At 37.8% G+C, this 16,687-nt stretch overlaps 1 protein-coding gene across 1 annotated transcript in view; it reads right to left on the bottom strand.

Moving 5' to 3' along the window:
- Positions 1-16,687, bottom strand: part of RAB10 (RAB10, member RAS oncogene family) — a 73,351-nt gene that overhangs the window by 16,841 nt on the left and 39,823 nt on the right. The window contains exon 2 of the mRNA XM_014856705.3: positions 7,799-7,859. Within this exon, the coding sequence (XP_014712191.1) occupies positions 7,799-7,859 (61 nt within the window). The remainder of the gene's footprint in view (positions 1-7,798; positions 7,860-16,687) is intronic.

Consider the following 16,687-nt stretch of genomic DNA (forward strand, 5'->3'; position numbering starts at 1 on the left):
ATTCTAGTTGTGGGTCCTTCTAGTTGTGGCATGTGGGACACCGCCTCAACGTGGCCTGACCAGCAGTGCCATGTCCGCACCCAGGATCCGAACCAGCGAAACCCTGGGCCACCACAGCACAGCGCACAAACTTAACCACTTGGCCATGGGGCAGGCCCCTCCATTACCTTTGTTTTTTTTTTTTGAGGAAGATTAGCCCTGAGCTAACATCTGCTGCCAATCCTGCTCTATTTACTGAGGAAGACTGGCCCTGAGCTAACATCCGTGCCCATCTGCCTCCACTTTATATGTGCGACGCCTACCACAGCATGGCTTGCTAAGCAGTGCCATGTGTGCACCCAGGATCGGAACTGGCCAACCCTGGGCTGCCAAAGCGGAATGTGCGAACTTAACTGCTGTGCCACCAGGCCCGCCCCCCTCCATTACCTTTAATATTATGTTAACTTATTAAGAATCATTACAAGAAGTAGCTTTATGAAAGCTTATTCTGTATTTGTCGTGATCTGGTTTTTTCCGCTATTATTTCTGAAAAGAATAATGTAATTTATTGTGGGAAGCCCTCCCTCACTACCCCCTTTTTTGCCTTGCCTGCCAAGAAGTTTATAGGTAAATCTTACAAATTAAGCATAGGAAATGAGTTGTCCTTTAGAGAGAGTATATCTACATCTTCCATTTTTCTCAATTCCAAATTCTTGTTTTATCTTTCACTAATCTTGTCTATTTAGTCACAGGTGACTTAAATCGGTATAATTATAAATGCTTTCATGAAAAAACAATAAAAAATTTATCTCATCACAGTAGAAATAGTTTAGTTCTTTTCTGAACTGGTAAAAAAAGAAGTGTAAATTAACTAATAATTCTATCCTCTTAGAGAGGGGTTAAAGTTTCCTACCTAGAACTCAGGCTGGAAACATACTTATCCAAGACAGAGCGGACAGGACCTAGGCTTCCAGCAGCGCCTAACAGCTATTGTGTAGGAGGGGTACAAAACTTTCATTTCAATTTTGTCATAAGTAATAACAACGTAGGGAGACGATCTTCCACAGCACTCTACTATGAACACCACTCCCAACACTGTCTAGCTATTACATGCTTTCTTCCTCCCCATTCATTCACATTACACAATCAGCAAATTATATACACATTTCAGTGTCAAAACTATGACTAAATTCTCCACCAAAAAAGAGCACACAGCAAAGAAACTACTTAGCTATATCTAAATCAACAGCACCTAGAGAGCAAGTTTTATGTTATAATGCTGGGTTAGTTATGAAATACCAATATAAAACATATTGAAATATTAACGACCCCTCTGAAAAGAAAGGATATTACTATTAGGTTCAAAGTCAGCTTCTGTTTTGATCCATAGCATACAACTCCATGTTCTTTGATTTTGTCTCCTCCATCTTCCAAAATCTCTTACACACAAATATCTTCCCTCTTTTTATATGCTTTCCCTGCTAAGTTTTTTAAAGCTTTCTATGTCCCATTTTCATTTACACATTTCATACGTTTACACTTTTCAACATGACTGCATCTGCCCCACAAGATGATCTGGCTCCTTGACTCCTTGATCTCACATTATCCTTTTCCTGGGTCCTTTCTGGATGTTCATTACATCAGCCCTTACCAATTGTTAAGGCAACCAACAATTCATTTCAAACTAGGAACAGAGTCCTTGCCTCACTACTTCTAGCCCTTTACCTAGGGCTAAAAATAACCACAGCTGCTTATTCATTGGTCGCATTATTTTTAGTCCTGCATACACATACACCCGAGTCTAAGCAGACTGAGGCCAAGAAACAAAAGCAGGTGTTAAATATCTGAAGAGCAATTAAACAATGTATATGTTCACAATATCTTTTTATGTCACCATAGTTTTAAAGCCTGTTTCCAAAACCAATAACTTCATTTTCTTCTCCTATTAAAATTTTTTTCTTTGCAGCCCACGTAGTATAATCAGGTTTCTGAAATTATAAACCACTGACAACAGAATTTTCCTTACATAAAATAATAGATACATAGCTGAGAGAATGTGGTGAAATCCTATTTTTTTCCCACTGATATATTATAAAAGGAGTGATACGTTCCTAGCAACTAAAACACCTTATTTTCTTAATTATTAGTCCCACACACAGGGTCAGGGAAGCTGTGTACTCTGGCTGCTATTATGACAGTTATTTTTAGTCTGGGCACTGACAGCACCGGAACAGGCCAGAGACAACATCAATCTGCTGTGCAAGGCAGAGACCCCAAATTTCCTAACTTTATATTTTGCGTAACATAATGAAGTTATTCCTTACTTTATAAATTAGGATGTGAAATTTCTCACATTGAGTTTTATTTTAACAAAACTTGGAATTCCTCATAGACATGTGATTTCTCGACATCCAAAATACCATGAGTTTAAATTATGCTTATCTGCATCCCATAAATAAATAAAGTGAAAAGTAAAAAGCCTGCCCTCACAGAGCTTACATTCCAGTGGGGACAGGAACACACAAGTAAATAAATATATAATCCCAACTATGATAAATGCTAACGAGGTAAACAGAGTGGAGTGGCAAGAAGGGGGCAACGGGGAGGGAAGAAGTAATCTAGATAGAATGACTCAGGAGGTCCTCTCCACAGACGTGATGCTTAAGGTGAGTGAGAAGTGAAGTACAAACAGAAATCAACCAAAGTCATTCAATCAACAAACAGTTACTGAGCATCTGGATGCCAGGCTCTGTTTGAGGTGGTGGTTATATAACCATAAATCACCCAGATGGAATCCTCACCCTCAAAAAGCTTACATTCTAATGGGGGGACAATAATGAACACATTTAAAAAATACGGTAAGTTTAGATACTAAAAAATATTCTGACCAAGGTAAACTAGGATAAACGTGCTCGTGCCTGGAGGCCTGGACTGCTTTAGCCAGTCACCACGCAAGGCCTCTCTCAGAGGCTAACACTGAACTGAGATCTGAAGGAGAGAAGGCAGCAAGCATTCCAAGGAGGGTCTGGGCCCGGTGGCGCAGCAAAGTTCCCACGTTCCGCTTCGGTGGCCGGGGTTCACAGGTTCGGGTCCCGGGTGGGGACATGACACCACTTGTCAAGCCATGTGGTGGTATGTGTCCCACATATAAAGTGGAGGAAGATGGGCACAGATATTAGCTCAGGGCCAGCGTTCCTCAGCAAAAAGAGGAGGATTGGCAGCAGCTGTTAGCTCAGAGCTAATCTTCCTCAAAAAAAAAAAAAAAAAAAAGGGCATTCCAAGCAGAAGGAACAGTTGAAGTACAAGGCCCTGAGATGGGAACATGCTTGGCATGCTCAAGGGAGGAAAAAATGGCCATAGTGGCTGGAGCAAAGCTGGTGAGAGACGAAGTCAGAAGGGGCGGTAACTAGAACCTGGAGTTTTCACACTTTATTTCTGTTAAAATGGGAAGCCTCTGGAACGGAGTGGTACTTCAGAATGCTCAGTCTAGCTATGGGGGGTTTAGGGGGAGTGCTGAGGGGTTGAGAGAGGTTCTCAGGGCATGTACAAAGGTCCTAAATTGGAAAAGAGCTTGCCATGTTCACGGAATTGAAAGGAGATCAGCTGGGGGTAGAGAGTATACAGAAGTGAGCAGAAAAATGAGGTCAGAAAGGTGGGCAGAGGCCAATCTCTGTAAACTGTGGTAAGGGATTTGGATTCGGAATTTGAACTTTTGTTTGAAATGCAATGTAAAATCAAAATGGTTACAGACAGGGAAAGGAATGACAACCATGAGCAGATTTGTATTTGAAAGAGGTTTACTCTGGCTGTCACGTGGAAGAAGTACTGGAAGAAGGCAAAAGGGGAAGAAAGGGCTGTTAGGACATCAAGAGCCTGCTGCACTAGTTCAAAGAGGCAGTGGTGGTTTGGACTAGGAGGGAAACAGTGGAGACAGGGAGTTGTGCACGTATCGCGGACACACTCTGGAGACAGAATCAGCAGGCCTGGCTAAATTGGTTGGTGGAGTTAAGGGAATGGAAAGGATCAAAGATGACTCCCAACTGCCTGGCACCTTAGGTAGGCAGATTCTTCTACAATGTGACACTACTGGTTTCTAGCGACCGTGTTGATGTCAAATTTGCTGCTGGTACAAGATACAGATGCTGACAGTGACAAACATTTCTGAACCCCCTCCCCTTCAAAAAACACAAAAGGAAAAAAAGAAAAGACAGACTGGAAGTAACCCACTATGGCTGTTTTCCTGGCAGGTCCCGCTACTCTATGGAAAATGCAGATAGCAAAAAATACTGTGATGGCAACTTTCTAGAAATCTGGGATTTAAAAACCCACAGCTGCTTCTCTATCAGCCAAATGAGCTAATTTTAGGCCTACACACATGTGTCTTGGCCAGGGCGAGACCAATCTCCACCCTTATGCAACAAATAGACTAAAAGATTCCTGGAAAGAAAGCAAGAAGTGAAGATCATTCGAGTAAAGAAAAATAAAACAAAGCTCTAGCACAGACTGACCAAAGTTTCCAAAACTAATATTCAATCACGGAACAAGAATTTTTCATGTTGAAACAAGAATCTGAATCTATCCATTCAAACTAGAAAGAGATAAAAATCACTGTGCTTTTTAGTAGCTAGTGGAAGCAAAGCATTAAAGTTGAGGATAGATTGTAAATTATGAGTAATGGGTTTCTCATGCTAAAAGCCTTCTTGAATTACTGTAGCAATCCCAGATCTCTTCACCTGGAGCTACACGGCTTCTTCCTGGAATGTTAGCAATGTCATCTCAAGCAAAGACACAAAATCAGTTGGCATCATGCTAACCTCTTAAAAACTATTAATTGTAACTTTTAACCAGTCACTTATTCCTAATCTTTATAGGAAAATGAATTATTTCAAATTAAAAGCAGTCAACTGTATACATGAAAACCTAGACTAAATCAAATTTTCCTTCTGAAACGTTTTACCTGAGAGAGGCTCTAGTAAAAATGTCTAAAAATTAAACAACTCTAACTTTGAAATGTTATTTCTGTGCTATTCTTGAGCTTTATAGGCACAACAGAAATATTTTCTAGATTAATCTTGAAGGCCATTAATCTTTTTCAGATCAATCTTGAAGACTTACTGTTCCAAACAAGCATCTTCTGAGGAAGGCTCTCTTTCTAAAAACAAGTGTTAGCTCTTACTGTTTACTTCTAAAAACTAGAGACTAAAATGATAAAAGGAGGGGAGAAAGTTTAAAGCCATAAGGTCAAGGAACAGAAGAAGGGAAAGTCTGTGGAAGACAGAGTATAGGAGGAGGAACAGGACAGATTTAGTATGATAGTAGGAAAGGTTTTACATATTATATAAAGAAAAATATATCTAAAAAAAGTTTTGCGTGCTTTTGTTTTGTTACACACACACACGTACATGGACATTTAGTCACAATGTAAAACGTACCTCCTCCTGTCAAAAAAAGCTTGAAAATTATTGGCTTAAAGTGTGTACAGAGGGGATGCAGTTCAGAAGAGAGCAAGTCAGTACAGCAGAGCCTATGAGTGACCTGGAACACAGACCACCATGTAGGGCCAAGATCAGGATAGGGTGTGGGGCTAAAAAAAAAACTAAAAAAGGAGAGGGGAGCTGGCTGAAATTCAGAATAAATAACTGACATCCCTTCCTTTGAGATCAGCTTTAATTACAATCAAACAGAATATGAGGCATAGATCACTTGCTGAGTTACTTTCAAGGTAAAGTAGGGAAAAATCAATGATCATCAAGTGGATTGTGCTTCAAAGAGAATCATTAAATTTGGGAAATGCTTTAAAATGTCTAAATTTTATTTAAATTGTATTCTATTTTAAAGATGTTATAAAGATTATAATTCTATTACACGGTCAGGTAATGAAGACATTCTGGTTAAACATATCCTACTTCTTCTAATTATCAGCTTCCTTGAAAAGAGTATATCTAACTTTTTGAAACTGTCTTTTGAATTCATTCTTCTCTCCTAATTCTTCTTCTAACTCTCCAAACATGGCTTTGCAATCTCCTTTGCTAACTTCCTTCTCTGTTCATACTATTCTTAGGGTTCTATCTTCATAGTGGGAGATCCCCAAATAATAACAGCTATGATTTACTGAACATTAATTATGCATCAGACATTGCTCTAAGTGCTTTAGATGTATCACTCATCCTCATAACCATTCTATGATAGGTCCTGTTACAGTAAAACTCAAGATAACATGAATTCAAATTAAACACAACTGTTGACTGGCAATGAAGAAAAAAAATGATAGTAACTGGATAGAGCAGCAAAAGCAATTGACAAACTGCTCTATTTATAGGAGGCAGTACAGCAATTAAGAATGCCACTCTCGACTCTACATTCTGAGCATGTAATGCATCCCAGCTCTGCTATTTACATGCTGTAAGACCTTGGTTAAATTATTTCAAAATGCCTCTGTTTCATTATCTGTAAAATAGGGATACTCCAAGGGAAAAGAAAGCATACGCCTGCTATACAAAGATCTGTAGCAGCTTTATGATGAATAAGTAAGCTGTGATATATCTTAACAATGGAATACTACTCAGCAATAAAAAGTAATGAACTTATTGATACACATAAAATTATCGATAATTTTCAAAATAATTATGCTGAGTAAAAGCAAGACCCCTCACACATACCCAGAAGATGAAAAAAAAAAGAACATGCTAGATGACTGCATTTATAAATAGTACTAGAAATTGAAAAACAGTCTATAGTGACAGAAAGCAGAAGACTGGTTGCCTAGGCCTGACCAGGGAGGGAGGAAGGAGAGATTATAAAGAGGCTTGAGGAAACTTTCGAGGGGATGGATATGTTTATTATCTTGATTGTGGTGATGGTTTCACAGGTTTACACATATGACAAAACTTACCAAATTGTACACCTTAAATATGTGTAGTTTACTGTTATGTCAGTTATACCTCAACAAAGCTGTTAAAAAGGAATAACACATATCTCACAGGGTCATTGTGAGTATTTAATGGGTTAATACACATAATATATGCAAAACACTTAATATTCACTGAAAAATACTGCTATTATAATTTTAAAGTCTATGATTCATACTTGAATACAAATTTAAAGAATTTTATTATACTTCTATGGGGGCAAACCCTATACAAACTAATGATGCTTATAAAAAGTTATAAACACATTAAAGAAAATAAATATTTTATAGCTTAAAACTCAAAGCAACAAAAGGATTATGACTTTTTTTTTTTTTTTTTTTTTGGGTGAGGAAGACTGTCCCTGAGCTAATATCTGTGCCAATCTTCCTCTATTTTGTACATGGGATGCCACCACAGCTTGGCTTAATGAGCAGTGTGTAGGTCTGCACCCGGGATCCGAACCTGCAAACCCTGGGCTGCCAAAGTGAGGTGCCCGAATTAAACACTACACCACTGAGGTAGCCCCAATTCACTTTTTTTTACTGAGTGTTTGTGAGCAAAGTATTGTGCTAAAGGCTTTACAGAGATATTTCATGTAATCCTTATAACAATCTTTTGAGATAGGTGGTATTATCTCCAATTTACATTAAGAAGATATAAGAGCCTCACAGTGAGTATGTAACTTGCCCAAGTTCATACAGTTAGTGGAAAAAGTAAAACAGCCCGATCTCATGGACTCCAAAGTCCCTGGCAACAATTTTTTTACTTCACTGAAAGGAGGTCACCGATTGCTGGCTTTAGAAAGGGAAGTCTCACAGAATCTAAACCGGTAACAAGGAAGGATTTCACTGCCAAACCTTCAGGAACTTGGCATTCTACTATATAAAGTGAGTAAATTAGCCATCACTTACCATATCTGTAGCTTGATCTTCTTTCCTTGTAACTCAACTGTTTTGATCTTAAAGTCTATTCCTATAACATAGAAAAGAAAGAGGTAAATTGTATCTATGACTCTGAACTTGGCTATAGTAAAATTAATTGGAGTAAAAACTCTTACACTTTTAAAAATGTGTGTTTGTTTAGCTCTGGATATTCACTCAGTATGCAATTCTGACCAAATGTGTCCAATTTTAAACTTGAGTGATACATACAGGATCCAAGATGGTAGAAGAAATAGCAAGTTTTTACAATTAGGAAATAAAAAAGGAAACTTTAAAATATCTAATATTTTAATGCAAAAGAATAAAAAGATGTTTCCTAGTAGGAAAAAAATATATAGTCTTCACTAGCTTACAGAACAAAAGAATACTACCAGGGATAAACAGGGTCAATCCATTAAGAAGGCATAAAAATACAAATGTTTATGCATCTACTAGTCGAGAGCTTCTAACTATACGAAGCAAAAGCACTGCAGACCTTCCGAGATCTGTCTGCTCTTTAACCAACCAAAATTTTCAGCTTGGCTTCATTGTTTTCCATACCCAAGCAAAGGAAAAAGGGCCATTTGCTTAGCATTTATAACCCTCAGCCTGTATTTTTTTTTTTCTCTAGGAATTATTGAGAAAAGTTTTCTAAATGACCTGGTTGTCAAGACCAACTCTGAACAAGACTAACAATTCCAGTTAGGCATATAATTTGTTAAATAATCTTAATGACAAACCTGACAACCAATACTATTTCAGAAAACTTTCCCGAAGAGAGGTGAAATTAGGACACAGTCTGAAAGTTCTAAACCGTTTAGGATGGAAATCAGGTACAACTGGAAAGCTCCTAACAATTCAGGCTGTTTTAAGCCACCGATCTAATTATTCAAGATAGAAATCTCATCCTAGACTCCTGGAGTTTCCCTCTCAATCTTACGCTGTGTTTCCGCAAACTAATTAGCAGAAGCTAAATGAGTTCTTCATTCTTTTCCGCACAAAAACTCTCCTGGTTTCCCTACCTCTCTGGCCACTCTTCAATCTTCATTACTGGTTTCTCCTCATCTCTCTGAGCTTTTCTAAAAATTGGAGTGAACTTCTCTTTTCTATTATCTCTCATTCTCTTGGTGATTTTCCCTAATTTCAAGGCTCTAAATTCCACATACACACTGATAACTCTCAAATTTATATCATAGCCCAGACCTCTGCCCTGAACTCCAAACTTATGATACCCAAATGCTTATTGGCTGTCTCCAAATCCCATCTTTCACAAACACTAAAAGCAAAAGTCCTTAAAGTAGTCCTAAGGCCCTATCCATTCTACCCACTTTCCCCTTTCCACCCTGACATCATTTTCTCTATCACCTTATTCTGATGGAGCTACCTGTATTGGCCGCCTTGTTCCACACACAGGTGAGGCAGATTCCCACCTCCAGGCCTTTGCATACACTGTTTTTCCAACCTGGAATAATCTCCATCACAGCTCCCTTCCCTAGCTACCACCCTATCCTAAGCTGTAATGTTTCCCCATGTCCATTGTCTCCCTATCCCTCTTCCTTACTTTTTATCTTTAACATTCTTCAAATATACCACATTTACTTATTCCTGGTATTTACTGTCTCCCTCCCTTTGCCAAAATATATTCAAGATCGACAAGGGCAGGGACTTTTATCTATTTAATTCAGTTAACTTCCCAGCACCAAGAGCTATGCCTGAGATATAAAGTAGGCATTCAAAACATATTTGTTGAATAAAAAGATAAATGATGTTTTCTAGAGAAAGGAAGAGTCCCTGAGAAAAGACAGAAACTTCACCCTTAAGGTGAAACTCACCACTTGACAAGCTCCACACTTGTCCACTTAGCTTCCAATCAGCTTTTTAGAGCCTCTCAGGCCAAAACATGAAGGACAAAGGTTCCAATGAGATACCAAAACAAACAAACAAACAAAACAAAAAAGGAGAACCTGAAGGAAACAGGGGCAATGCACAGGAAAAAAAACAGTTCCTTTATCTTCTCAGAATAAGATGAAAAACACGGGGGGGGGGGGGGGGGGGGGGGGGGGGGCGGTGGGGAGGAAGGAAGAAAAAGAAACCTGAACCAGAAAACTCCTGGAAATTGAAAAAAATAAATAAAAGACAGAAATAATATATTCAACAGAAGAGCTGTAAGAGAAAATTGAGATCTCCCAGAAAATAAAACTTAATGACAAAGCATAGAATATATGTGAGATATGACAAGTTAATGTAAGATCAAACCAGGAGGTCTGACATCTAATTAATAGAAGTTCGAGGAAGAACACAGAAAATGACATACAGAAAATAATAATTAAAAAATTATGCAAGAAAACTTAACAGAACAAAATGAATCTATTTTAGACTGAAAGACCCACCAAAAAAGTGCCTAGTGTAATGAATAAAATAAGATCTACACCAAGTAACATCCTCATAAAATTTCAGGACACCAGGAATATAGTATTATAAAAGCTTCTGCAGAGAAACAAACCAGGTCATATTAAACAATCAAGAATGACAACTCTGAACTTCTCAGATTTCTCAATAGCAACACTAGAATCCAGAATACTACAAAAAGATAATGTCTTTAGAAAGCATTTTCAACCTATATGCAGCCAAAATCAAATGAGAGAGTAGAATAAAGGCATCTCCAGACATGAAAGATCTCAACCTATGCAGCAACCACACATTTTTTTAAGACACCTACTAGGAGAGACTGCTTTACCAAGAATAGGAAGAAAAGAAATCCAGCAAAGAGTGAGGTAAAAGGCAGTTGGAATAGGCCTAGAGAGCAACCAGTTCACAGAGAATGAAGACAGAATAAAATGAGAAAAATGTTCCAAGAGGTATGCCTCCTAAGAAGGGAAGCACAAGAAATGGTATTACTGGACTATGTATGAAAGCAGAATTCAGAGGGTTTGGCAATTCTGTTGGAGAGTTTGGGATAAAGTATGGATAGCGGCCTGAATCTCAGCAAATGTAACAATGAAGGAACTGTAAACTACAGTAAAAACAAAAAGTTGTCCAGGAAAGGAAATGCAATTATAGTACACTACTTGGTTTAACAGTGAACAAAAACATGTGATCTAACTATTTGAGAAGATGAAGGAAGAGGCGCCAGGGAGAAGAGTATTCGATTTTCACTTTCCATAACAAGAGAGACTTTCTAAAATTAGTTTTTTTTAAAGTTGAAAGCATATGAGTAGGGAATATGGGGTTGAATAACTTAAGAAAAAGCCAAAAAACGTTTGGGGAAAGTAACAACACACAGGTGGGCATGGGGCAAGGATTTGTTGTTGCTGCTGCTGTTGTCATAGACCTTGAAGTACTACTGACTTCTAATATTCTATACCTGTCACACTGGTAGAAATAAAAACTAGGTTAATAGAGAAGGAGGTATGTTTACAAATACATTTCTCTTCACTACTTAAACAGTTCAACTTGCTCGTAGTATTTCTAGCAGGGCCCCAGGCCACCCCTGCAGCCGCATTCCCTCCAGCTTCCTCCTGTAGTCATACTCAAGCACAACTTCTACCACTGTACACTGTTTCCAAAAACCACCTTTGTCGCTCCAGCAGGCACTTTCCACACTCCCAAACATACACATACCTAAATATGGAAAAACTCACACTTTAGAGCAGAAAAATTTTTGATAAAATTTAGGGATTAGAACAAAATCAATAGCTCAGCTGCCAAGAGAAGCTAGCAAAACCTATCACCCTTTAAGATTCTGCCAGGAGGAAGAGCAGAGTCTCCCGCCACACTATCATTTGCTAAATTACCACAGACTAGAGCAATCACAGGGTTTGAGCCAACCAGTGATCTTTTTCAGGTTTTGCTCATGTAAAAACACACTAAAGAAAATCCCCACATCATACAGATTCCTGGGACCCAGCTCAAGAGAGTATTTCAATTCACTACAGTCTAACTCATTTATCAATTTTCAGCTGCTCAGGAAAGGGAGAAACAATATCAGCCAAACAATTTGCCTTAACGATGTGGCAGAAGCACCATCCAGTGGCAAGAGGATTAACTGCAACCTCGAGACACTATAATATTAGTTTTCCAAAGCTTGGCTTCTGATGACACACCAGTAAATAGTAATTAATGCAGGCAGAAACAACCTATATAATAAAATCTAGACAACCAAAGTTTAACAACTTATAGCTAAATGATCAATATCTTTCTTTTTTCTTTTTAAGGAAGATTAGCCCTGAGCCAACATCTGCTGCCAATCCTCCTCTTTTTGCTGAGGAAGACTGGCCCTGAGCTAACATCCGTGCCCATGTTCCTCTAGTTTATATGTGGGACGCCTACTACAGCATGGCTTGCCAAGCGGAGCCATGTCCACACCTGGGATCCGAACCGGCAAAACCCGGGCTGCCAGAGCAGAACGTGCAAACTTAACTGCTGCGCCACAGGGCTGGCCCCAACATCTATGTTTTTTAACAAGTAAAAATCAAGTCTTTTCACCACACCTGGAGAGGAAATAAGAATCATATATCTACAATCCTTTGAACGTAGTAGTAGTGGAACTTGAAAGACCAGGCTCTATTCCTAGCTGTTTGTCATTGACAATACAAATTTTGAAAAGGCCATTTTCCAATACGGAAATTAGTTTCTTTATTTAGATGCAGATGTGAAAAAGCAGAATGCAAAAACGTTCCATCTAAGGATTTTTTCATATAGTAGTAATAACTTAGTAAACATTTTGAAAATTTACAATGTGCCAGGCAGTTTTAAACCCTTTACATGGATTAACTCATTAAATCGTCAGAATAATCCTAGCCCATACTATTATTTCCACTGTACACATGAAGAATAAAATAAAAACCAATAGCAGCAGCAAAAAGGCAGTAAACTAAGCATTTCACAGATCCCATTTAATATTCACAAAAATCCTCTGAGAAAAGTACTAACATGCCTATTTTACAGAAGAGAAAATTTAAGGTAACTTACTCAAAGTCACAGAGTTAAGAGATGGCAGGAACTAGGATTCAATTCCATGTGTGTCTGATTTCAGACCACGCATGCTCTTAACCTAGATTAAGTTCAATAATTCCATTTTTATTTATTTTCTATTGAGGCGAAAGTCACATAATATAAAATTTACCATTTTAAAGTGAACAATTCAGTACATTCACAATGTTGTGCAACCATCACTTCTACCTAGTTTCAAAACGTTTTCATCATCTCAAAAGGAAATTCCATACTCATTAAGCAGTTAGTTGCTTTCCTTTATCCCCTCCTGTGAATCCCTGGAAACCACAAGTTTGTCTTCATTTCTGTCTCTACAGACTTACCTATTCTGGATATTTCATATAAATAGAAGCATACAACGTGTGACCTTTTGTCTCTAGCTTCTTCCACTTAGAATAATGTTTTCCAAGATCCACCCACATTGTAGTAGTTATCAGTACTTCATTCCTATTAACGACTGAATAATATTCCATCACATGTATATACACCGCAACTTTGTTTATCCACTCAGCTGCTGGTGGACATTAGGGCTGTTTCCACCTTTTGGCTTTTGTGAATGGTGTTGCCATGAACCTGCTGTTTTATTTGAGTATCTATCTTCCATTCTTCTGGGTATACACAAGGAGGAGAACTGCTGGGTCATGTGGTAATTTTATGTTGAACTCGCTGAGGACCCACTGTTTTCCACAGCAGCTGCACGATTTCACTTTATCATTAGCAAAGTATGAGGGTTCAATTGTTCTACATCCTCACTGATGCTTATTATTTCCCTTTTTGTTAACTTTCAGCCAGCCTAGTGGGTGGGTAAGAAGTAGTATTTCATCGTGGTTTTGATCTGTATTTCCATAACAGCTAGTGATGTTGAGCATTAATTCACGTGCTTCTTGGCCATTTGTAAATCTTCTTTGGAGAAATGTCTATTCAACTCCTTTGCTCATTTTTTAATCAAGCTGTTTGTCTTTTTGTTGCGAGTTGTAAGAGTTCTCTTTATGTTCTGAATACCAGATATATACACCAGATATATGATTTGCAAATATTTCCTCCATTGTGTAGGCTGTCTTTTAATTTCCTTTGATGCACCAAAGTTTTTAATTTTGATGAAGTCCAATTAAATTTATCTGTTTTTTCTTTTGTTGCATGCCATAACTCCATGGATTTTAATTTTTGAAATGCATGATAGGAGAAGTTCCTGGGAACTGAAAAGTTATTGACAGAACCAAAGCTAAATTCAACTTTTTCCAATTACATCCTAAAATATAATAGAGAAATAAAGCAGGCATTTCTAGTGCAATGTACCATATATGTCTATATATGTACTGTCTATGAGCTAGTTCACATTATAGTAATGTGCGTTTCAGCAGAATAGACCACACTTACTATATAGTTAGCACTGAATAATGTAGACAATTACCTTCCAGAGAGAGGAAACAAAAAAAATAAGTAAAATCTTTAAGGTGATAAATAATTTAATTTTTAAATTAAATGCTATAAACAACAATGGAAGGAAGAGCTATTTTATATGGAAATGCCTCCCTGAAAGACCTCTGAGCAAAGCTCAAGGAGGTCTGGGAACGAGCTATCTGGGGATACTGTTTCAGGCAGAGGAAACAGCAAGTGCAAAGGGTGTGAAGTGGAAATATGTTTGGCATGTTCAAGAAACATATGTAGGGTTTTGAGTACAGTGACAGGAGCCTTCTATTCCATGAACATGGTAGAGTTCTCTGTTTATTTGGGTCTCCTTTAAGTTCTCTCAGCAGTATTTTGTAGTTTTTGTCTTGCAATTATTTTGTTAAATTTATCCCTACTTCATTTTCATTTTTTGAATGCTATTGTAAATGATACTTTACTTTTCATTTTTTCTTTTTTTGAGGAAGATTAACCCTGAGCTAACATCTGCTGCCAAGCCTCCTCTTTTTGCTGAGGAACACTGGCCCTGAGCTAAGATCCCTGCCCATCTTTCTCTACTTTATATGTGGGACGCCTGCCACAGCATGACCTGCCAAGCGGTGCCATGTCCACACCCAGGATCAGAACCAGCGAACCCTGGGCCACCAAAGCAGAATGTGCACACTTAATCACTGCGCTACCAGGCCAGGCCCTAGAATACAATTTATTTTCGTATATTGATCTTGTATCCTGTAACCTTGCCACATTCACTTACTAAAATTCTAGGTGCTCTTTTCTGGGAGGCACTGGGGGTTGCTTAGAGTTTTCTATGTATACAATCAGATTGTCTGCAAAAAGGCACTTCTATACCATCTTCCTGTTGAACCTCTATGACTTATTTCTTTCTCTTGCCTTATTGTACTAGCTAAGACCTCTAATACAATGCTGTTTTGTACTTAAATCCTTAAGAGAGAAAGCCTGGGCTGAAAGCTTCACCATTAAAGTATCGTGTTCACTGTACATCATTTAGCAGGTTGAGGAAATATCCTTCTATTCCTTGTTTGCTGAGGTATCATGATACAAAATGAGGTTGCATTTTGCCAGATGCTTTTTCTATACCTATTAAGATCAGCATGATTCTTCTTCTTTACTCCATTAAGGCAGTTAATTAAAATTGATTTTGAATGTGAAATCAACCTTGGATTCCTGAAATAAAGCCCATTTGGTCATGATATATATTCTTTTATAAGTTCTTGAAATTGATTTGCAATTATTTAGATAAGGATTCTTATGTACATGTTCATGAAGGAGATATCAACGTTCATTAGGGACAAGTCGTATCTTTGTCTGGTTTTAGTATCCAAGATAAGGCTGGACCCATAAATGATTTCAAAGTGTGCCCTCCTCCTTTATTTACTGAAATAGTTTAAGATTGGTATTTTCTTCCTCAAATGTCTGATAAAATTCATCAGTGAAACCACCTGGGCCTTGATGTTTCTTTCGGGAAAATTCAAATTAAGATTCAATTTCTTTAATATGTGCTTACTTACGCCATCAATTGCTTAAAGAGAAATGTTGGAACATCCAACTACATAATTGTGGATAGCCTGTTTCTCCTAATTCTGTCAGTTTTTGCTTCAAGTGTTTTGAAACTCTGTTATTACGTATCTAAATAGGATAAATTGACATCTTTATCATAATGAAAAGACTTTATTACTGGAAATATATCCCTTGCTCTGAAATCTACTTTTGTGTAACATTAAAACAGCCACTTGAGCTCATTTATGATTCTTAGCTTATTAAGTGTACCTAATTTAGTTTTGGCGGTTACACCACGGTTTATAATATACACCTTTAACTTAGTACAGTCTACCTTCAAACAGGATTACATCACTTCTCACATTAATAGAAGAACCTTAGCACAGTATACTTTTACCTTTCTTACTTCTAAATTTTACATCTAAATATTATAAACCCTATAAAACATTAAAATTTTTGCTTTAAACAGTCAACTGTCTTGGAAATTAAAATTGAGAAAAAAGTATTTTATATTTCCCCACGTATTTACCATTTCCTATCCTCTTCATTCCTTTGTGTAGATCTGAGTATCCCTCTAGAATAACTTTCTTCAGCCTGAAAAACTTCCCTTAACATTTTTTTTATTGCCAACTTTTTTTTTTTTAGATTTTATTTTTCTTTTTCTCCCCAAAGCCCCCTGGTACATAGTCATATATTTTAGTTGTGGGTCCTTCTAGTTGTGGCATGTGGGATGCGGTCTCATCGTGGCCTGATGAGCAGTGCCATGTCCACGCCCAAGATCTGAACCGGTGAAATCCTGGGCCGCCAAAGCGGAGCACATGAACTTAACCACTCAGCCACCGGGCTGGCCTCTCCTTTAACATTTTTAATATCACAAGATACTGACAAGAAATTCTGTTTTCGTTTGTCTGAAAAATGTCTTTACTTTGCCTTCATTTTGAAAGATATTTCTGTTAGGATTGA

The sequence above is a fragment of the Equus asinus genome, chromosome 6, assembly GCF_041296235.1.
Source record: "Equus asinus isolate D_3611 breed Donkey chromosome 6, EquAss-T2T_v2, whole genome shotgun sequence".
In the NCBI taxonomy this organism is placed as follows: domain Eukaryota; kingdom Metazoa; phylum Chordata; class Mammalia; order Perissodactyla; family Equidae; genus Equus; species Equus asinus.